Genomic DNA, 24,616 nt, shown 5'->3' on the forward strand with positions numbered 1-24,616 from the left:
AGGCTTCCTCTCTATAATAGGCCTCTATAATAGCATTGAGGCCACATTCAATAGCAACAGAATCAACCAAGCCACAGTGCTTGGCTCTTGGGAAGGATGCATACTGCCAAGCCACTGTGAGTGGTTCAGAAACTAGACTTGAAAGGAACAGACCGGTCAACCTAGGGTCAATTTTAATAAGAAAAGATGACAAATACAGATAGACAAAGATAATACCAGGAAGCGGTAATGGCCATCGGACATTAGAACATCCGAACTGACATCCCAACGCCCAGGATAAAGCTCTTTCCCTTCATTTGCTGTGTGGCTTGGCTTGGCTTGAGGGACTGCAATAGTGATCTCTCATTTCTAAAATACAGATAATAGATTTAAGGTTAAGTACAAATATACACATTGTACTGTAAGTTTTTAATACTACTTATTTTCTTTATTCATTTTATTGTTATTTTTTTTCTTATGAAGGTCCTAGGGCTTGAATTCAGGGCAAGAGCATTGTTCTTGGGCTATTTTGTTTGAGGCTATCTATCACTTGCACTATAACTCCATTTCCAGCATTTTTGGTAGTTAATTGGAGATGAGAGTCTCAAGAACTTTCCTGTCCAGGCTGGCTTTGAACTGTGACCCTCAGATCTCAGCCTTCTGAGTAGTATAAGTCACCATTGTTCAGCCATTTTAAATTCTTCATCTATGATATCAAAAAGCCCCTTTCTGGATGGGTTGGGAGGAATGGGTGAGACACTAGTCCAGATGCATTATAGTCAGAAACTGCGTTGTTAAATGGCAACTCTTTTGTATACTATTTAAAGACTAATAAGAATAAGAATAATAGATTCTCACAAACTGACATGTTGAATTGATACCTTTTTGTACAACTATTTCAAGATATTTTTTAAAGTAATAAGAAAAAATACACCTCCTCACCCTTCTTACCTCGTGGAGTAGTTTGAATTACTTACAGAGGAATATATCTCAAAGTATTTACTGAGACTTTGCTTTATCTGAGGAGAAAGAGCCCATCTAAATCATATCAAACGAAATGCAAGAAAAATCAATGCTTAGGTTTCAATGTAGTTAAAGGGCATAAAACAAAACCTAAATAAAGGGAAATAATTGCACTGGGTGTAGATGAGAAAACTCAATTTTGTAGGAAGCAAAACCTCCCCATTTTATAGATCTAATGCAACTTCAGTCAGATACTTCATTGTGCTTTTGGGGGTTTTCCCCAGGGTTTGTTGGACTCAAAATCAATTCAAATAGAAAAATAAAGGTATTACAAGAGCCAAGAAATTTTGGGGGAATCAATAACGGCAGCATGTATCTACTGACATAATTTAGAGTCATTGGTACTATTCTCCAAACAAGCAACAATGATAGTGACAGTAATCACTTATTGACCATTCACAACGGATCCAGGCCCTGACATGCTAAGATCTACTTCTCACAAATCTACAAGTAGAAGAGCTACAGTGATATCAACTCCCTTGTTAATACCAGGAACCCAAGTGAACAAGTAACTGAATCAAATTCAAAAGGAATTCCAGACAGAAACAAACCCATCCATGTGTGGGAATTTGGCCTGTGAAAGACAAAGGATTTCAAACCAGAAAAGAAGAGCCAGGTTATTTAGCAAATCATTCTAAATAAGCAACTGGATGATAAATTGGAACCCAAATTTTACATATTTAATTTATAATTCACTGATTTAATTAAAGTGCTTCCTGAGTATACTATAAAGTTCAAGACCATAAAGGAAAATACTGACAGGAAAAAAATGTCATTCCTATATGATTTTTAAGTCCTTTAAAAGATAAAAGGAGCTACAGATGCAGCTGATTGATACAGTACTTGTCTAGCATATTCAAGGATTGGGTCCTCAATAACACCAAATAAACAGATCTACATAAATAAAGAGAAAAAATAAATTGTCTTTACTACGTGCATGATTTAGGATTAATATCTATCACATAATTGAGCAGTTCCTTCCATGGAGGGGGGAGAAATATAAAAGAAAGCCATTTATAAATAGGAAAAATATTATTGTTTACCTCCTAGATTTATCTTCACTACTAGACCGCCTATATCTCAGAGGCTCAGAGGATCTGGCCCAGGGCTAAGCCTACCACAGGTAATCAATGAACTCTTGGCCTGCAGCTTTGCCCATAAGTACTAGCTCAGCAGAACAATCAGAAGATGGTGTTCCTGGGCTTTTCAAACTGGAAAGCTGATCCAGTGTTCCCAAAGGCTGGGCTAGCAGCCACACCACAAATTATGTAGAGTCACATGCAAGGGAGTATTGGTCAGAGGGTGTACTACTTTTACTCAAGGCTGAAACGTCTAGATTTTCTTATGTGAAAGCTGAAAATTCTATGGACTAACACAGAGTGGTCAAGCATATCGTGACTGAACTGGCTCATTATTGTTAGCTACCACTGATGTAAGAAAACTATATAGCCTACTATAGGTAACTAATATTATAAAATGCATCAAAACTCTCCTACAGAAACACCAAAAGATAGATACCTTTCAAATAATCCATCACTGAAGTTATGAAATAATATATCCTATACACATTCCTAACCATACCACTGAAGCTTTCTGCTAATAACTCCTAAGTCCCCAAAAGATAAGACACGCATTAATGCTTATTAATCCTTGCATATATTAAAGAATGCCCTTGCAAAACCTAAAGAATGAGAACTGGAGAAAAAACCAAAACAATGTTTTAGAATATCAATTCAAACAAAATAACTAAAACTAAGTAACATACATGATCTTAAATCTGAACAATTAACATTAAGAGAGGTCATTTTAAGTGGATAAGAAAGACAAAGATAATTTAATCTGATGAGCACTAAAAACTTTTTAAACAAAGAAACTGTTAGCAGATTCTTTAACTTTGCCCTTCCCAATCTCTCCAGCCTCATGTGTTTATGTGTTTATTTAGGCTGTGAATTTTGATGGAATACTTCATAAATATCAGGCAGTGCATTGAGTCCAAGGGATACAGCTGTGAAAGGCTCACACCTTGTAGGCATGGAAGCCAATCTTCCCTGGACTGCTTCCTGTCCTGGCTACTCAGGAGTGTGATATGGAGCACTTGGGAACAAAACTTCAGACTCTGCCCCAGAGTCACCTGATAGATTCATGTGTTGCTATTCACAAGTGAACATCACAGTCTCAAAAGCATTGCCGTGTGTCTCATGAGTCTTCAGTGCCCTCTCTCTTCTACTGACCTTTATACATGCACCTCATCATCCAGGGATACTCTTTGCCTAGGAATTCACAGACAACACTATATTAATGCATAGCTCTATTTAAAACACACAGGCACAATTTCCTTTACTTTAAGCCTTATACTTCCTCATAAACTATAATGTTTATGTTTTAAAGGGACAGGAGTAATGTCTCACCTACTGACCTTGTCTGTTTGCCTAGCTAATTAGTATGCTTTGGGGTTGAGAAAGGATATTTTTTCTTTTCTTTTATTGCCAGAATAATGTATACAGGGGTTACAGTTATGTTCGTCAGGTGGTGGGTACATTATTTCTGAAACCTTGATGCCTCTTCTCATGTTTTTGTTCCCCTTTCCCTCCCTCCTACCCCTCCCAGCTGTGAGCAAGGATATTTTTAGGGCACTTACCCAGGGAAGGGAAGAACACTAGAGAAAATGACTCCTCTGGTTCCAATACATGTTTAAAAATACTTATCGCAATGATGGACATGTATCTTGAAAGGAATGTATGGAAAAATCCATCCATTTTTTAATCAATGCTTAGACATCAAAGATCCCAGTTTGGTGAGCAGGCCAACCTTAAAATCTCTGGTCCCAATTGAACAGTCTAATAGGAAGAATTAAGAAGTATGCCAAGTGCCAGACCAAAGAGGATCACTGAGCCTAGGGTAAATTTGAGTTAAACTCCCTCCCCAACCTACTTTTTCACCATAAATACCTGTGATGTTAGAGCCATTATTACCCTGTCATCAGATGTGCCTGCACTTGTGTTCTTGGTTGTATCCTATCTTCCATCTTTCTATCTTGCCTTTGCTTTGCTTTATTAGTAACTTTCTTGGTCTCTACCTCTATGTGTTCTAAAATTCCTTTTCTTCAGTAACATCACAAATTCAGTACCCAAGGGCCAGGCAGAAGCCTCTTCCCTTTAAGAGACCTCTACCCTGAAGCATTACTGATCGGGTAACAATGTCACCATCAAGGTACTTACAGCTGTGTACTATGGATGCTGGGCTGCAAGTGTTGTAAGAGCAGACATTGCATGTGTCTTTTTATACCTCTATTCCTGGCAATAAGCCTATTGTTTTATATAGCTGATCAACAAAAACCGCCAATGCAATTGTATAATTCCAAGGCTTTTCAAATAATGTAAAGTTTCTGTATTTTTCAGGAGAGGATGAGAGATTAGAAGGAGGGTGACAGGTAACGATCAGCTTTCTAAGAAGCTGGATTTCATTTCCTGGATTTCATGCCTCATATTTTATGTACAAAGTTATCTCATAGCTCGCCTCTGCTGGCCCATTGGACCATCTGTGTAAACTATGAAGAGATGTTCCTTCCTAGCATAGATGCAATTTAAGACCTGCATACATGGAAGGTTTAGCAAGAAAACCACCAACTGCTTTGCACTTGGCCTACGCTATGTGTTGAGCATGTCTTGTGTCCACATTTAGACTAACAAAAATGGCCACACTGTATATAAAACCTTGACTCAATATGAGATCCAATGAGGAATTTGATTTTCAGCCATAGCTACCTCACAGAGCGTACAGCATCAGGACCTAGGAACTGTCCCTGAGCTTTGCCCAAGGGTAGCACTGTACCACCTGACCCACAGCATCTTGGTGTTAACTGACGTTCCTGCCTGGGCTGACTTCAAACTGAAATCCTCAGATCTCAGCCTTCTGAGAAACTAGGATTACGTGTATGTACCACTGCTGCTCAGAAAGAATGAAAAAGTATCAAATTATACCCCACATAAAGTTTTCTTTCTAAAGTTAAAGACTAAGGTAGGGGCCAGGAATTTGGCCTAGTGTTAGAGTGCTTCCCTAGCATGCATGAAGACCCAGGTTCGATTCTTCAGTACCACATACATACAAAAAGCCAGAAATGATGCTATGGATCAAGTGGTAGAGCTCTAGCCCTGAGAAAGCCCAAGGACGGGCTCTGAGTTCAATCCAGGACTGGCAAAAAAAAAAAAAAAAAAAAAACTAAGGTTAAGGGCCATGTGCAAATGAAATTACTCTTGGAAAGATTTAACATCCATCACAAATGACAGCACTCTGCTAGGTTGACATATGATGCTGGAGACTTCCATTAGTCCCTCCGAAACACCACTACAACCACCACAGAGGGGATGGATGCTGGTTGTACAGCCCATAGATTGAACTAGTTGGTTTCCATGGATAGTTGTCTTCTTAAAATACTGAGCTTCCAATGCCAGAATCATTTCCAGTACATGACCTACATAGTTCAGAGACAGTTGGAAACCAGTTAAGTCTTCTCTACCATTTCCTACTTCCTCTAGGACACATGCCCACTAGAGAAAATGGTAAAGGGAAATTACTATTCAAATTATGTTTGATGCCTTTTGTTACAAATGAGTATAATTAAATTTGGGCAAGTTCAACGCACAGTCTAGTGAGACTTAGAAGTAAAATATAAATACAAGGCATTCTTGTTTGTTTGTGTTCAGGGTCCAGGGGCTTGAACTCAGGGCCTGGGTACTGTCCCTGGGCTTCTTTTTGCTCAAGGCTAGTGCTCTACCACTGAGCCACAGATCTATTTTCGGTTTTTTCTGACCAGTTCGTTAGGCATATGAGGCTCATAGACTTTACTGCCTGGATTGGCTTCAAACCACAGTCCTCAGATCACAACCTCTTGAGTAGTTAGGAGACAGAAATGAACCACTGTCACCTGACTGCAAGACATTCCTTATGTGAGACACCTACCCCAATAGTATTCTGTGGCATGAGGAAAGTCACATTGTTCAGTACATAAAGTTACCCATGTGGAAAACCATTCACTCCCTCTGTTAACTCAGGGCATGTGTGCCCATGCCTTCCCCATGAAAAATCCCATTGTGCACAGGCTGCTGGAAAGAGCTGTTGCTTGGTACTGGGTTCCCCCATGGTAAAAGAACCACTATGGACTCCCTCCCGGTCTTTTACCTCATTACTCCAATAGCTAAGAGTAGGGCAGGGAAAGATCTGTTGCTTGGGTAAGTACATTCAAGCAAGGCAAAACCTACATACACACACTGTCCCCTTGGACTTGATGACAGCTAAAACTCATCTCTCACAAAACAAGCCACCAGATAAATGGTCCTCTCAGATGCCTGCTCCAACACTTCAGACAGGGGGAAAAGGGGAGATAAAAGCAGCATATACCCTTTGCTTTCCAGAGCAAAACATCACTCAAATCTGAATGCCATCAAATAAACACTTTCCAGATGCTATCTGGACCACTCTGGAAATATTCTACTGAATCAATAGCTTACCAGTCAGCCCTATATAAAAAGAATTGGATTTATTTTTGCAAAAAAATAGTATTTTTAAAGCAGAAATAAAGTACTGTTCAATACTCTTAGAATCTTTCTAGTCCCACATGGTTCCTTTCCATGTTTATTGGTTTAGCTATCTCCAACGAGAAGCACATTTTATACCTGAGTATGACTATTGACCTAAAAATCTCATTGACATTCTTGGTGGAAGTCATTATAACCAAAACAAACACAAGCTGACAATGCATTGCTATCAAGAGTATCTTCTGAGGCCATTAGGACAACATTTATCACAAACTCTTAATGAAGCTACTAGGGGTGTTACTTACTATATAAGGGGCTATGGATGATAAATAAAAAGATGGAATAGACATAGCTTTTTCCCCACCTCTTCCCTCCCCCGGGAAGAAGTCATAAGTAAACCAATGAGAAAGCAATAACTCTGACAACAGATCAAGTCCTAATTGTTTAGTGACAATCAGCTAACTACATTTCATTGATGAGAGGGCAATAAACACAAGACAGCAAAAGAAGTGGGAGAGATATTCCACTATTCCAAATACATAAAAGTATGGCTGAGAATGGTTTTAATGGAATACTCACTGTTCTTCTTGTACATCAAAATTTCAAAAGAATTCATCTCATAATTCTCAAAGGTTTGCCGCACTTTTTCAATTGTATCTTTATCAGTCAGCTCACCATACATAAAACTGCAAATCAACCAAAGACTTCAAGTTAGCAAATCAACAGGTATTTATTATTCTATAAGCAGTTGTTAAATATTGGTCCTACTCAATATCCAGCATGGTGATATGTACTGTAGAACACACACACACACACACACACACACACACACACACACACACACACACACACACATGCATGCATAAGCCCAGTAAAAACATGTATTGATCAACAAGACTTACTGATTTAACTATGAAAAAGATTCTATCCTTGCCCTCCAAAAATATGTCTAGTAAGAAACATACACTAAAAAGTACTAATAATTAACATGACTAATGCTACAGAACGGCACTCATAGCACAGGCACAGAACACTCTGTGGGCCTGAGAAGGATTACTCAAAGTAAGAACAAAGGCAATCTAAAAAACAGGGGGCCAAGTGTCCGTGGCTCATGTCTACAAACCCTAGCTATGATGTAAAGATCACAGTTTTGCAGCCAGCCCAGGCAAGACAGTCTGTGAGACTTTTATCTCCACCAAATGCTGCAAGTAGAGCTATACCTCAAGTGGTACAGTACTAGCCTTGAGCAAAATATCTTAGAGACAGCACCCAGACCCTGAGTTCAAGCATCAGGATGGGCACAAAAAAAAACCAGAACAAAGGAGAATTAGCTGAGAAAAGGAAGAAACAAATCCCAAACAGAAGATGAGCATGGGTCCAAGCACAGAAGCAAGTCTGATTAATTCCACAGCCTGCATGTAAATCAGTTCAGTATGACTAGAAGGGAAATTTTGCAATCAATACATAAAGAAGTAGGCAGGGGCTGATGGAGACGATGTATTACACACCACGTGAGATAATCTCAACTGTCGTATCAAAGCAACTGGAAGACATGAGAAGGTTTTAAAACAAAGGAGAAATATAAGCAGATTCCATTTTAGAAACACATCTCCGGGAGAGTTCTAGCGAAGATGGCTAAGTAAATTCACATCACAGATTTGTCCTCTTCTATTTTCTAACAAAATGAGAAGGAAATGGGAAGGAATGAAGGGCACAAAAATTCATCAAGGATATGTGGTATATATGTTTATTTGAAATGGATGAGGGGAGGAGGTGGGGGAGGAGGAGGGAAATGGGGACAAAAACATGAGAAGGGATAGCAATGATTGTGAAGTAATACACCTTCTATCTGGTGAATATAATGTAACCTTTCTAGTAATTACAATAAAAAAGAAAAAATCATCAAAGAAAGAACAATTTGATGTTCTAAACACCAAGACATAACTAAAGAAATAGATATTCATGGGCCGGGAGTTTGGCCTAGTAGTAGAGTGCTTGCCTAGCATGCACGAAGACCCGGGTTCTATTCTTTAGTACCACATACTTAGAAAAAGCCAGAAATGGTGCTGAGGCTCAAGTGGTAGAGCTCTAGCCTTGAGAAAGTCCAAGGACAGTGCTCAGGCCCTGAGCTTAAGCCCAGGACTGGCAAAAAAAAATAGACATTCATTTACTATCTTCACATTTCTTTTACCTGTCCCATCCTGTCAAGAAAACTTAGAGAATAAAATCATGTATTTTTATAATGAATCTATCTCCACACTGCTCAAGTTTACAGAAAAATAGTCTAAGGAAGGAAATATGCAACATGTTTGTAAAAAGAGAGCCAGAGTAAAGCTCAGGATTTTTTTTGAGCTATATCTACTAACTATGATTCTAACAAAGGCAGGAAAACTAGGACTGTCCATTTTTCTTGGGTCCTACACTGACTATGACCTGAAGGATTAGAGTTTGTCCTGGGGAAAGGAATAGATCCTCCACTACGAATAAATCATGGCGCTAGACACTGCCTTGTAGCTTTTTTTTGCTCAGTATGAACTTCAAGAGCAAAAAGCTATCTCTCAATGGAGCGGGAAAGTCCAGTTCCCTGACCTCTACCCATGGGCCTTAAGCACACCTTGACCACCGGAGCCCCTTAGGCAAGAAAGGGCTTCAGGAATCACTCTTCAAGCCTGAGGTATTACAGAAACAGGAACATCTTTGTACATCAGAGGCTCAGTTTATCTTAACTCATGGACATTCACAGCTACAAAGAACCTCAGAGCTTCTTAATCCCATTTCCTGACCTAAAGTTGAATCAAGTCAAGCACTATACTGTGCTTGATACTGGGCTCACTAGAGCTTTCAAAATCCAGCACCTTATTTAAAAAATCCCTAGTTGTTGACTTTATGAGTGTATATTTTTTATGACTTTTGTGACTTTGTGTCTTTTGTTATTTTATGGCCTTCCTCAGCTCACTGAGGTGTGATTGTTTGTGGTTGTTCTCGTGTGTTTCTCATATTGTAGTCTGCTTTGGGACTGTACTCTTGACCTATAAATGAGGAAAAAAGAAAACCCGGCCTGTTCAAATATTTTTAAAAGAATAGAGCCAGGCATAGGGATATAGGTGTAATCTTATTTCCTCAGGAAACTTGAAAGAGGCAGGGGCCAGGAGGGGAAGAGGGTAGGTAACCTACCCATGTCAACCAATGAAAAATTGAACACAGTGATGCATACCCATCATCTCAGTTATACAGGGAGCATAAACAGGAGGATCAACATCCATGCTGGCAAAAAAAAGCCTACTTGAAAATAAGGAGATAGTGGAAGAGGCCCATAGTACAGTAACTGACATCTGAGAAGAATCTTCTTTCTTTGAGGGCCCTTTCCAAATAGAGAGCATTACTACTTTCTATTTATGGCATTCATTTTAATTTCACATAAACTTACTCTGCTTTAAAAAAAAAGAATGAAAGCAAAAAAGGTCTGGAAACATGATTCATTTAGTAGAGCACCTGCCTACCAGGGTTCATTGGATGAAAAAAAATAGAATAAATCAGGAATAAATTATCCCTGCTTAGAACAAAAAGATTCATCCTCTTCTTTGTGAGTTAGTTTTCTAGATAAGCAGCCTCTCTAAATGAGTATTGTTATACACAATAGCTATTTATTTCACAAGGTATCAGATCCCTACACTACTGGGATATTTCACATATGGTAAACTTCACAATCACATCTGCTTTGAACACTCCTTTTTGTTTAATGGTAAGTATAAGCTTCCTTTTACATGAATGAGGACATTACAGGTGATGACAATTCATGAAAAAAGAAAAGAAACTGATTCTCGAGCTATGAGGAACATAACACAAAGATAACAGTCAAGTCGTTGAATACGTTGCTTAAAACTGATAGTTAAAAAGCTGGAAATCAGTGATTTCTTCTGATTTCCCGGGCATGCCTAATTATAGCCAATAAGAAGAAAGAAAGATAAGGACATGCTGTTCAGGTCACACTAAAAGGTGAAGCTATCTCTCGGAATCTGTCAGTCATGTATGTGCAATCTAGCTGCAGGTGAAGATGCAGATGTGTACATGTGCAGACACTCGGGCAGAAAACAGCACATTAAGAGGATTCCATTGCATTTAGAATCATAATTTCCAAATCTTTGACAGATAGGGAGACAAATATCAAATGTTCCCATTGTCAGTCTTAATCTTTAAGATCATCAAGATATTTTCTAAGCATTTACTACTTTGCATCAAACTAAAATCATTTTGCTGACCTAGCATAGGAGAGTATCATTTTGAGAACCAGAAAATTATGACTGGTCTGTCAGGCTTTGTGGATACATTTCTTGATTTAACATGTTGGGAGAAATGATTCAACTTCATGCAACTATCACCACAGAGAGAAATCTGAAAGAGATTAAGAGCAGCCAAAACCTATGTGGAGCAGAAACCTTGCCAGGTCACTGCAGAGGGATGCCTGGCAGGAACCAGGCTATGTGCCCAGCTTAACACCTTGAAGATACTTTGAAAGAGCTTTGCTAACACCCAGGCCCAAGGGTACTGCATGGTTAGTAACCACATCCAATACACAAAGGGTGCTGTGCATTCAGTTTGCTTAGAGATCAGACTGTTGTAAGTGCACAGACTACCAGGTAACAAAATATTGGTTTTCTTCTCTTTTTCTGGAATAAACAATGTTGAAGGCAAGTAGCTCCTACTTTTAATCTCAACTAATCAAGAAGCTGAGATCTGAGGCTCATGGTTGGAAGCCAGCTGAAGCAGTAAGTCCATGAGACTCACCTCCGGTTAATTCCCAAGAAGCTAGACATAGAGCTGTGGATCAAGTGGCAGTGTCCCAGACTTTAGGGGGGGGGGGGGGAAACTAAAGGATAGTGTCTAGGACCTGAGTTCAAGCCCAAGCAGAGGGAGAGGTGGGGGCAGGAGAAAGGGAAGGAGAGGGAGGGAGAGAGAGGAAAAAGAATTTTGACTGAGGAAAATCTCTATGAGCAAAATCTTTGCCCCGCCAAGTGCCGATGGCTCACACCTATAATATTAGCTACTCTGGAGGCAGAGATCTGAGGATCACAGTTCAAAGCCAGCCAGGATAGGAAAGTCCATGAGACTTTTATCTCCAATTCATCACCAGAAAATCAGAAGTGGCACAGTAGCTCAAAAGGGTAGAGTGCTGATGTTGAGCAAATAGAGCTCAGAGATAGCGTCCAGAACCTGAGTTCAAGATCCACAACCAACAAAACATTTTAAAAACAAAAATCTTTGTCACTGATGAGTGGATCAACAAGATGTGATATTTATACACAATGGAATTCTATGCTGCTGTCAGAAAGAATGACATCGCCCCATTTGTTACCAAATGGAAAGACTTAGAACAAAACATATTAATTGAAGTAAGCCAGACTCAAAGGAACATAGGCTCAATGGTTTCCCTCATTTGTCATAATCAGTAGAAACCTTGTGCTCTCCTATGAGTATCTGGTTTTTTGAAATAGGATAGGGAAGGGGGGAAAACCAGAAGAGCGGAGGGTGTTGGGGGAGGGAAATGGGGACCAAGACAATAGAAAGGGTATCAATGTTTGTGAAGTAATGCACCTTCCATCTGGTCAATATAATGTAACCCTTCTATTAATTACAATAAAAATATATGGAAAAAAAGAAAAAAAATAAAAATAAAAATATTGGGGCCTGGAGTTTAGCCTAGTGGTAGAGTGCTTGCCTAGCAAACACGAAGACCCGGGTTCGATTCCTTGGTACCACATACATAGAAAAAAAAGCCAGAAGTGATGCTGTGGCTCAAGTGGTAGAATTCTAGCCTTGAGAAAGCTCAAGAACAGTGCTCAGGCCCTGAGCTCAAAGCCCAGGACTGGCAAAAAATAAAATAAAATAAATTAATTAATTAAAATCTTCATTACACTTCTCTAAAATGCATGTAACTTTTCACTTGAACATCTAAACTATGATTTCACTTTCACTTAATTTTATTTGCTCTTCTAAATTTCACATATACTTTACTCTAAAATCTCATAAACTTCTGAGGTCACATTGATAGATAAAATGGCTTATCTGAGTTTTTGTAGGTTCCCCTATTTTACTGACTACACGTTTGTCAACGGTTAAGGACCATGTTGATCCTTTGGTTTTTCTCAGTACATAGAGAAGGTTTGGAAATACGAAATTGCAGAGTGAACACTGAATGAGATAGAGGCTTCTCAATGAAGTATACCATTTTCCTTTTTTCAAAAAATATCCTAGTAGATATTTGCAATCCCAGACATAAATAAATACCTGCAGGTGCTACTTTTCTGCATCACCTCTGCCCTGTGATAGCCAGACAGCTTGCAAAATCCGTCATTGCTGTACACGATAGGCCAGTCCACAATCTGCGCATTTCCCAACACAAAATTAGTATCTGTTTAAAAACAAGAAAAGAAGAAAAAGGCGTATGAGACATTAGTTGAGATTCAATAAGGGCATAAATAGTATCAGCCAATCTAGGTCTTACGACTTCCTTCTGAAATAGTCTCTTGGATGGAAACATGGTCTTATGAGGAACACAAAAACAATGCTGTAATGGATTACAGTATTCAGTTACTTCTCCCCCATAACACTTCTTTACAATGTCTTGGCTTACTATGTATAGACTTTGATTCACCTCACTTCGTGTGTTCTTTTCAAAGGAACACTGTGAATGCATAGGCTACCTAAAGTCACTGTAGGCCAAGACCAGTTAATCAAAGAAGCATGTTTAACCCACCAACCAAAGAATGCTGCAGAAACCCAGTAGATTCCTACAGAAACACAGTGGATGTCTATAAGATTAAGTCCTAATCTTTCATCCTATTAAAAGTATATCACTAATACAGAGCAAGACAAAGCCCCAAAATAATTTCTTCTGGGTTCTGTCCAGTATCTTAGCCTTGTCAATCTGTTGGCCAAAAAATTCCAACTGGCTTTGTTCATCCTGACCAGCAATCTTCCATTCTAGATGACCTTCATGGCAGGAACACACATACTACAGAAGTAATTCCCTTCTGCGAGGTAAAGCAATCAGACCCTCTTTTCAGGGACCACATTGTAGAGAGTGAGAAAGCTCCCACCACAGAACTTTATCACTGATTTTAAAATCTTATAGCCATGGAACTGTAATGTCACCAGCCTATCCTGCACTTGGGATGAAGGAGAGGTAGACCAGTCATGGCTGACTGGCTTCCTGTGTTCTCACTACTATTGACACTACTGAAGATCAAAAGTCTTCAACAGAGTCTTTGCTCAGAAAATCAACTCTCCACCATCAAGATTTTCAATTGGGTAGATAACATGTAGAACTTAAATGCAATCATTATTTTAGCTTGGCTCCTTCCTTTCCACAAAATTCCAACACACCGCACACACATCTCAAAAAAAAGAAATAAACGTACATGATTCTTTGTTATAAATTGTACAATAATGTTCCTTATCCAATTGGAAGGTTAATTTTGTACTACAATAGCATTTATATTCTTTTGCAATACAGGTTACCACCTCTTCTGAGTGGGGACTGGATTAGACAAGCTTCAAAGATCAATCTGTTTCTTAATTTGGAAGGTGTAAAAAAGTAATTGAATTTAAGTCATACAAATATGACTTAAAGTAGAAGATGTCTTGACCACTTGCTAAGAAAGCAAGATGTGAGATTGAATCAAAGGCCATAGTAGGCCAAGAGATGGATGAGGGAGGAAGAGTAACTAAATACAATAATCTATTCTTAAGAACAAACCAAAAACAACATAAAATAAAACTTTCAAGAAGTGAATCTGGAAACCAGGCAAGGTAGCTCACACCTGCAATCCCAGCTAATCCAACAATGTAGATAAGAGGATTGCAGTGTGAAGCATCTGAGACAAAGACTAATTGTGGACCCAGTCTCAAAAGCAACCCAGGTGTGGTGGCACACATTTGTGATTCCCAGATGTGTGGGAGGCGGAAGCAGAGGGACCACAGTCCTAGGTCTGCTAGCAAAAACAAAAACAACAAAAAACCATAAGACCTGCTATAAAAAACAAACTCAAAGCCAAAGGACTGGGGCATGGCTCAAGAGGTAGAACGCTTGCACATGGCTCTGAGTTCATATCTCACTCCTGCCTCCCCTCAAAGAAAGAAATGCAAATCTGAGCCTTGCCTTTGGGGAACTCAAGAGGGAGTAGGAGGAAGGGAACATTCCAGGAGAGGGATCCAGCATGAACAAAGGCAGGGCAACATCAAACAGGTAGCAGGCTGTGCAGACAGATGGAAGGCAGCCAGGAAGATGGGAGGAGAGCAGGGAGCTCAGGTTGAAGTGTCCTGACTGTTGGAGAGTTTTGCTTTTGTCCTGGAGGCTAAATAACCCTTTATGCTTCTCCCCAATTAAATCACATTTACTGAAGTGAACAACTAAGCCTTTAAAAGCATTAAAAATTATCTAAATTACCCACCAAGTGTAAATGAAATATACTCAGCTTAACTATCTCTTTTGTTGACTCAAGATAGGAATTAATTTCCCTCAAAACCCCTACCCTAGATGGGAAGACTAAGTGTATTTTCTCTTGCTTAATGCTCTACTGAGAGGATCTGTAGGAAGAAGAGACAGCCATTCATAGCTTATACTCTTATTTTCAGTTATATCCTGATATTTGGTATAAGTAGCTCAATTTTTTATTGTAATTAATAGAAGGGCTACAGTTATATTCGCCAGATAGAAGGTGCATTACTTCACACACATTAATACCCTTCTTATGTTTTTGTCCCCATTTTCCTTCCCCCAACCCCTCCCCTTCCATTTCCTATTTCAAATAAACAAATAATCATATACAAGTAGCTCAATTTAAAAAGCAAAGATGAAGCCGGGCGCCAGCGGCTCACACCCATAATCCTGGCTACTTAGGAGGCTGAGATCTGAGGATCACAGTTCAAAGACAGCCCAAGCACACACACATGCGTGATTGTGCATGCACACACACACACACACACACAGTCCCTAATTAGTCTACACTTAGAATAACACAAAACAAAGGCAAGATGTGAGAACTCATAAGGAAAGAGAGCACAGAAGAAACAAAACTTTTATAAATTAAAAATAAATACTAATTTTAAAATAAACCCAAGTGTTAGACGATAAAATAAAGTCTAGTAGAAAATAGTATAGTACTAAAACAGAAATAAGAAAAATTAAGATGGAAAATCCATTCAATATTGGTAAAATACATCTTACTAGGACCAAAAACAAAGAAACTCCAAAGGGACCATAAGATACTAGTGTGATTAGTGTATATGGACATGAGACTGTGTGAGTGTATGTGTGTGTTTATGTGGGGCAGGGGCAGGGTTCTGGGCCTGAACTCAGGGCCTAGGTACTGTCCCTTAGCATTTTCCTTCAAGACTGGATCTCTACCACTTGAGTCACACTTATACTTTCAGCTTTTGAATGCATAGTTAGATACAAGAGTTTCATGGACTGTCCTGCCCAGGCCAGCTTCAAACTAAGATCCTCAGGGTTCAGCCTCCTGAATAGCTAGGATTATAGGCACGAGTCACTAGCACACAGCCAAATACATTATTTTAAGTAAATTAAATAACTAAATGTGGTGGCAGAATGTAATTTCAAATGTTCAAAAAATATTTACAAATTTTTATTTTCTGCCTCTCTTTTCCTAGAAATTTAGTTAACCTGGGAATGCATACCAGAAAAAATGAGAGGAAAGCAGGGGAAAAAAGACAACTGGATAACCTATAAGAAAAAATGGCTAAGTTGCCTGTGGCTCAAGGGCTAGGGCAGTAGCCTTGAGCTGAAGAGCTCAGGGACAACTTCTAGGCCCAGAGTTCAAGCCTCACAACTGACCAAGAAAAAAAAAGGTTCAAATATGGAAAGAATAGAAGAATCTAATAGAAAATATTCAATACATATTTTTTTATTTTTATTGTAATTAATAGAGGGGTTACAGTTAGATTAACCAAATAAAAGGAGCATTACTTCACATACATTGATAATCTTCTCATGTTTTTGTCCCCATTTCTCTCCCCCACCCCTCCTCTCATCTTGTTTTCCCCCTTCCCTTTCCTATTTCAAATAAATAAATAAATGTTATATAATATACCAGATTATAAGGTAAGATACTGTAACAATATGAGAATAACCAAGGCACAACAAAAGGGATGAGAAATAACATAGTACATTAAGAACAACATTCACTCATTATTTAGGTCTTGTTTCATATTTTTCAGACAATAGAATCCCCAAAAAAGGGTTACACATTTTGAAGGGAAAAAAGGGAATAAGAAATATTTTTAAAGAAAAAGAAAAAATACAAGAGGGGAAACCATATTATTCTTGGAGTAAGGTAGATAAATAGACTCATTTCCAGTTTCTAAAACCAACACATAGTCAAAGCATGGACTATTACTCTAAGCATACAAATACAGTCCTGACACTATGTGGATGACAAAATTCTAGAAAGCATAACAATCCTGAGATAGTATCTAGAGCTGATGGAATAAAATAATTATACAAAGAAATATTCTACTTAAATTTGCAAATAGAAACAGTAGGGGAGCGATATAATCATACCACCAGGAGATAAAAGGGAATAAGACTTAAATGAGCCTCATCAAAATTAAATCAAATATAATATCTAAAAGTGATAAAACAAGCAATACTAGTAATGTGTATTATTCAGAGACCTGACAGAAACTATAAGAAAAAAGACAAAATTAGAAGAGATGGCCTTTGATTAGTAGAATGAGAGGATAATCAAGGTGTAGAATTCTTGTTTCTTATGAAAAATCTTTAGTTTTGTCTTGTTTTTCTTTGCTTGTTTTGTTTTGTCAGAATCTTTCTGTGTAGCCCAGGGTGGCTTCAAACTCCTAATCCTCCCTAATGCCTTAACCTCAAGCACTGAGATTGTAAACGTGTACTATTTCAGTTTGATATTTATTTGCCTATCCTGGGGCTTGAACTCAGGGACTGAGCACTGTCCTTGAGCTTTCTGAAGGCTGGAGCTCTACCACTTGAGCTACAGCATCACTTCTAGCTTTTTCTATGTTACGTGATAGAGAGGAATCAAACCCAGGGCTTCATGCATGGTAGGCAAGCACACTACCACTAGGCCAAACCCCTCAGTTTGATATTTTAATAAGAATACATATTACTTTGATGAAAGTTTTAAATTTTTAATTAAATCAGAAAACACATTCATTAATTAAAATTTTAATTTGCTAAAATGTGAATTAGACTCAATTTCAAGTTCCCAATATCATTTTAACAAAAATAGTATCTGAGCATTTTTTGAAGACATTCATCATTGCTCAGGCATTTCTCCTGTTCCTTGGGTGCATATGATAGTCCCAACTAGAAAAAACCTTTCTTCTTCTTTTAATTTTTTTTTTTATTTTTGCTAGTGTTGGCACTTGAACTCCAGGCCTGGGCACTGTTCCTGAGTTCCTTTTGCTCAAGTCTAGTGTTCTACCACTTGAACCCCTTACTGCTTTTTCTGGGATTAACTGGAGATAAGAGTCTCACAAGACTTTCCTGCCCAGACTTGTTTTACACCACAATCATCAGATCTGAGCTCCTGAGGAGCTAAGGTGTGAGCCACCAGAGCTTGGGTGTGGCTTTTTTTTATTAATAGTATTTTAAAAAGCAGAGAACTGGAAAGTTCATTTAGACTGGATCTAAGCACTATGCCTGTCCTTACAGCCATCCTTGGTGCCTTCCTGGTGGAAAGGGCTTTCCTCATAGCTCTGAAAAGCCTAGAGGTGAAATTCATTGAACTACAAATGTCATGGTGTTTAGCCCCAGGAGCGAGGCTTTGCTACAGAGAATGCTCATCCTTAATTGTCCCCTAATGATTTGATTCACTCATCTCTGAGGCTATCCCTCCTACATGAAAAGTTTGAGGCATATTCCCCTAAATTGACTGCTTCTGGCCCCTGAGCCCTTAAATGGGAAGTTCTGCCTGTACTCAAGTATTTCCATGTAAGGTCTACTTTTGTTAAGGCTTGGTCTCCACCCCAAGAATATGGTTTTTGTCTCTAAAAGTTTTGTTCAAGCTCAATTCTGGGCTGCAGGTCTTTGAGACAGGAGTCTAGCTGCAGATACCAGCTCACCAATAAAGACTCCCAATTTGACCTTTCAGAATGTAGCTTCTAGCAGGGCTCTGTGGCTCATGCCTGTAATCCTAGCTACTCAGGAAGCTGAGATCTGAGGATTGAAATTCAAAGCCAGCCCGGGCACTAAAGTCCATGAGTCTCTTATTTCTAATTAACCACCAGAAAACCAGAACTGGAGCTGTGACTCAAGGGGAGGGGCAGTAGTCTTGAGCAGAAAGAGCTCAGGAACAGTGCCCAATCCCAGAATTCAAGCCCCTTTCTCTATTAACCCAAACAAAAGATTATGGTTCTCAGGGAGCAGAATTTTCTTGTCACAATCTTCTATTGAAGATTTGGGAATTCTCTCTCTATCCAAGGACTTGGACAGAATAGAGGAAATCATTCTAGGTAATCCTAACCATAAAGTCCCTAGTAGTAAACACATGCTTTCTTCTCCTTCCCCTATTTTTAACAAATGTATTCTTATCTAATTCTGAACTATAAACAATGAAGTAAAAAAAGTTAGGTGCCACCCTACAAATATCATAAAATGCCATGTGCTGTAGGAATTAAAGTATCTTATGTGAGTGGCATACAAGGATTCAAGAGAAAAGTTACTATTAATTGTTATTTACTTTATGCCAAGCACTCTACTTACCATATGTTAAAAGAGAACTTTTTAACCTTTACAGCAATCTATATGAAGTAGCTTTATATTAGGGATTTCAAAATTTTGCTCACAGACAAACTGAGTCTCTGCAATTACACAAGAGCCAGTTAAATGATAAAGCTGGGATTTAACCCCGAGTCTATTTGACCTTCCAGTGCATACTTTTAGTTGTTCTATTACATAATTTCATTACTCTTCTTAGTGATAAAATGAGACCCATTTCTGCGATTTACCAGCCTTCTTCTGAAAATACCAAATTTAATGACCTTTTCACTGATAAGTCAACATTCCTATGATTGACATTGGGCATCATTATATTCCCACAAAATGTGCAACGAGCCTTCAGGTAATATGGAAGTTAATAGAAGCAATTGTCCCTCCTCTGGATGCTTGGGTTCGATTTTATCTCTTCTCTTACTTGAAATGACCATTACCTACTTCTTAAAACTGACTTATTTCTAGAACATGCCTGCTTCTATACAGAAATGATTAAAGATGAAAAAAATTGGAGAAGAGAGGTGTTTGTGATTGTCTCCCCATTGGACACTCAAGGGTGGGAGACAATACAGCAAATGGCTAACCCACAGCTAACCTGGCCAAGTGAACTGTCTCCATTCCCCTAAGATCTAGAAGTTCCTGTCTTCCTTATAGCTCCTGACATTGTATGACCAGATAGCTATTATTATAACAGAGTGAGCTAATATTATATTCAAGGATTTCATGTCAAACTGCCCAAGTCTAAGTTGAACTGCAATGAGCTGGGGTAAGCAAATATTGGGGATGAGACATAAGAGCAGCAAGAACCTAGAGAGAGAGAAAAAAAGACAGAGAGAGATACACAGAGAAAGAAGAGAAACAGAGAGACAAACATCATTGTGTTAGGTTGGGGCTGGAGTACCAAGTTCTTTTCAATCCAAGAAAACAGAACATAAGTTCACCAGCTACAAACTTGGACTCATCAGGTCAGCTGGGTAGCCAATAGTCAGCAGACTTGGGACCATTGCCAGAGAATCAAGGAATTAAAGATGAAAATAGCATCCTGAATCAGGGATCTAAAGCGCCAGAGGCTGCAAATGTCACTTGTTTCTTGGAGAGAAGCAATGGAAAGAGTAGAATTGAAACCCCAAAGAGACTATTACCCAAAGACTATTGCCAAGCTGGATCTAAAGTACATGACATAGAACAGACTCCAAAGGTGGAAATCTCCTGTAAAATTGCATAAATGCTGATGTGAGGACTCCAAAACTACTTTTGCTTAAGCAAGGGTTTTTAGTTCTTCCAGGTGGCTAGCCCATATTCCCCATGAATGAGAATGCCAAATATAGGAGAGCTCAGTGTAGTGACAAATGCACAGACATTCAATCCACAGCCAAACATAAACAACTCTGGGATAATTTACTATTTCCCACAGTCAGAAAATGGAAACTTAATTTGAAGCCAAGCAAAACTTAATTAGGAAAGTAGTCCACTGCTTGAACAGAACATCAAAAAACATAATCTTCCATGCAAATAAATGGAACTATAACCTATGTTCATGGGTGGAAAAAATCATATGGCTTAAATATCCACATTTCCTGAAAGCATGTGTAGATTTGATACAATCCTTGTCAAAATTCCAATGGAAATGTTCACATAAACAGAAAATACTTCTATAGTTCGCGCAGAATGCTAAGCTCATCCAAACACACCCTCACAGAAATACCCACTGTGGATATCGTCCTTTGACATTGAATGTTATCCAGTCAAGGTGACACATAAAATTAACTATCACAAACACAAAAGCAAATTCTCTTAAGGGTAACTTCTTCAGTAAGCTTTAAAGAAACTAGCAGAAGTTGGGTGTCAGGGGCTCCCAGATTCAATGGGTGAAGACTACACCAAGATAAAAATGTGAAGAGACAAGGCATACTGGAGGAAATCAATATAATCTCAATTGCTCACAGAGAGGCTCTGGCTGTACCAGCTCTCACAGAATAGGGGACCTGAAGCAAGTAAGGGGTTCTTATGTTCTAGGGGGGAAACCAAGGGAAAGATCTGCATAGCACCAGCAGAATCTGGAAGGGATCACATTGTGGCCAGAGGTATTCATGAAGAGCCTCGCAGGTGTGATTGGCAGCGCTAGGAAGCAGGAAAGGGAGGGACTGCATAATACCCTCAAGGATCTTGATGCTTTGGTCTTTGGTATTAGGTTAGAGCCCACTTTAACACATTTCTTCTGTTTTTACTCATCTGGAGATTACTGGAGTCAGCACCACTATTGTTAAACTGGATTATTGAACATGGCAATGCTATTTGTCTTCCTATTCAAGTGGAGGCCTTAACTTCTAGATCCTGAGTTACTGACCTATTCCTAGGAACTGATGGGGCAGAGTTTAGCAGAGAGGGTCACAAGTAAGTTCTAAGTGCCTCTAGGAGACACTAAACTCAGGCCCTCTCTACCCTGCTATACAGACAACTCTGAGAGCCAAGAGACACAGAGTAGATTCTTGTCGCTGAGGTGTCTTCTGGCAACTTGACCAGCCGCATGGTTCATTGCAGTGACCCACAGCCATAAGAATCCAACCTGTCCTCACCATTATTCTTTCAGATGGAGCTTTGGAAACCCTGGGGATTGCCGGTGAAGAGTAAGTTAATAGGGTAGCTTTTACCCTTCATTCTTCTATTGCTTCATTATTGACTAGATTCTCATTATTGATTCTCATATAGTTGCCAGATCTGTTTTGCTAGCTGGCCTCTGTAGAGTCTCCAATAGCATAGCTATACTTTTCACACAACAGCTCTGGGCTCCCAAGAATCCAAAAGCAAAAATTCAAAAGTCACATGTTGAAGCTTAGGCATGGAATTGGCACAGAACACACACACACACACACACACACACACACACACACACACACACACACACAAACCTTAACTGTGTTCTTGGAATCAATAATCTCTAGTCAAGAACTAGGTTCTTAAGATACATGCAATCATCCCTCTGCAGCATTAAAGGGTTCATCCTATGATTCCCTCTCAGGTTACTAAAATCTACAGACATTCGGGTTGAGTAAAATGGTATACCATTTGCAAAGCCTACACACATTCCTCCCAGATACTTAAGTCACCCCTGCATCATTTTTAAGGCCCAATACAACACAAAGGCACTTTACTGTATGTGGAACCCAAGGCTAGAGAGGCTGACTGTGGGAGAGATAGAAGACAATGATGAAAAAGCAACACTGATCAAGAAGCATTGTACTCACAAACTGACATGTTGACTGGAAACCCCTTTGTACAACTACTTAAAACACTTAAATCACCATAAAAACAAAGCAAAACAAAGGGAAATCTGAAGGCCAATGGTACTTTTTTTTATCAATAGACTATAACTTCTAGTCAGCCAACAGCTGATTCTCTAGTGAGCTTGCATCCATAGTCATATTACCTGAAGTGGTCCAGCTCCTTTCTTCACTGTTCAGCAAAATGTACAGGCTCAACCCAGCTGCCCTTGGTATGATTTATTCACTGGTTCACATCTGAAAATTCCTGACATCTTCAAGCCTTTGATGCAAATTATCCAGTGTCTATTGCCTCTTTCTGATGCCGTTTTACTCCCTGAAGGTCTGTACCACAAGATTGCATGCAATTAAATGTAAGATTTCCTAAAATCAACCTTGCAAAACCCACACAGTTTTACCCCCATTCACAGAATTCAACAAACATTATATACAAATTGAAAAGTCTCCCCTGCCATCCATAGTACATAGGCCAAAACCACTGTAGGATCCACCTGTCAGCATGATTCCAAACCTACCATTTGCCCATAAAACGTAACCCAGAAATATTCTAAAAAGAAATTATTAGAAAATTGCTTTTCATCATAATTACCACAAATAACAAAGGAGACACTAACTAAAGCAATGACTTAGAAAAGTGACTCAGTTTTGGGCAATTACACAGATAAAAGGCACATTTAGCAAGCAGTCCACAGGAATTTATTGTTCCTTGCCAACACTAGTTATTTAGAGGACTATAGTAAATATTTCACAATATACTTCTAATAATCTGTGGTATTTTACTTACAAGAACACACATCTTCCTGACACTTTTCTATGTTATAGATTGCATAGGAACCAGTACTCTTATAAAAAGCAAGACTGAGTAAAAATATATGCTTCTTTCCTTAAAACTTATTTAAAAATAGAAAGGTATGATTAAGATCAAGAAGCCTGTGTGCCAGTAGCTTATACCTATAATTCTAACTATTCAGGAGATTGGGATCTGAGGATCAAGGTTTGAAGCCAACCCTGGCAGACAAATAAAAGAGACTCTTATCTCCAACTAACCAATAAAAAGCCAGACGTGGAAGTATGGTTCAAGTGGTAGAGTGGCAACTTTGAGTAAAAAAGCCAAGTGAGAGAACAAGACCCTGAGTTCAAGCCCTAGCACCAAATATGCAAATATATTCATATGTATATATTGTTATATAAATATATAACCAAAATTGTGTGTACAAAGACCAGAGAAGACCAAGGAGGCATAGTTCGATTTACTTGAACTAAGTAAAACCAGACCAGAAACAAATTAATATTCTGGGAAAAAACAAAAACATCAGAGTGCTGGGAATTTGGCCTAGAGGTAGAGTGCCAGCCTTGAGCAAAAAGGCCCTGAGTTCAAGCCCCAGTACCCATCTGAAAAAAAAACTCAGATTAAGATTTTATGATATTTGAGGAGAATGGGGAGAAAGGAATGAGAAATCAAGAAGCTAAATCAGTATGCTACATCTAAATAAAAAAAACTAAAATCTTAATATTGGCAAAAGTCATTTTGTGGCTTTTATTTCTTAGCAATAAAATTCCATTTCTATGACTCCACTAAATTGTCAAGGTCCCAATTTTTGTGTAAAACAAACTAAACTCCCAAGGGATTCAATTATTACTTGCTTTGTCTGTGATTTTAATATCCTACAGAAATGCATTTTTGATTAAGTCAGTAAATCACAACGGAGAGAGAGGTTTCAATTGCAAAAGAAATTTGCTGAGTAGTTATCCCTAAGAACACAGTTTTGAAAGCATGACTGTCATCTTCATTCAGCATCAAATTAAGCATTTTAAAACAAGAAAAATAGATAAACCAGTTTCATACCCAGTATGGAAGGCAATGAAAATATATACAAAAACGGGTTAGGAAGGCTTTTTATTACTGAATGTTATTTTAGGACCCCAGAGCATGACCTAATGGTAGAGTAATTGCCTAGCATGCATGAAGACCTGGTTTGATTCCTTGGTACCATATACACAAGAAAAAAGACAGAAGTGATGCTGTGGCTCAA

The 24,616-nt window shown here is 38.7% G+C and overlaps 1 protein-coding gene across 1 annotated transcript in view; it reads right to left on the minus strand.

The window, feature by feature from the left end:
• LOC150038964 (voltage-gated delayed rectifier potassium channel KCNH1-like) overlaps nt 1-24,616 on the minus strand; it is a 141,188-nt gene that overhangs the window by 103,885 nt on the left and 12,687 nt on the right. The window contains exons 2-3 of the mRNA XM_090328109.1: nt 12,822-12,945; nt 7,116-7,222 (exon numbers count right to left, since the gene is read on the minus strand). Coding sequence (XP_090184235.1) covers nt 7,116-7,222; nt 12,822-12,945 — 231 coding nt within the window. The remainder of the gene's footprint in view (nt 1-7,115; nt 7,223-12,821; nt 12,946-24,616) is intronic.

This window comes from Megascapheus bottae, unplaced genomic scaffold (assembly GCF_031878675.1).
Source record: "Megascapheus bottae isolate mThoBot1 unplaced genomic scaffold, mThoBot2.hap1 H_1, whole genome shotgun sequence".
In the NCBI taxonomy this organism is placed as follows: domain Eukaryota; kingdom Metazoa; phylum Chordata; class Mammalia; order Rodentia; family Geomyidae; genus Megascapheus; species Megascapheus bottae.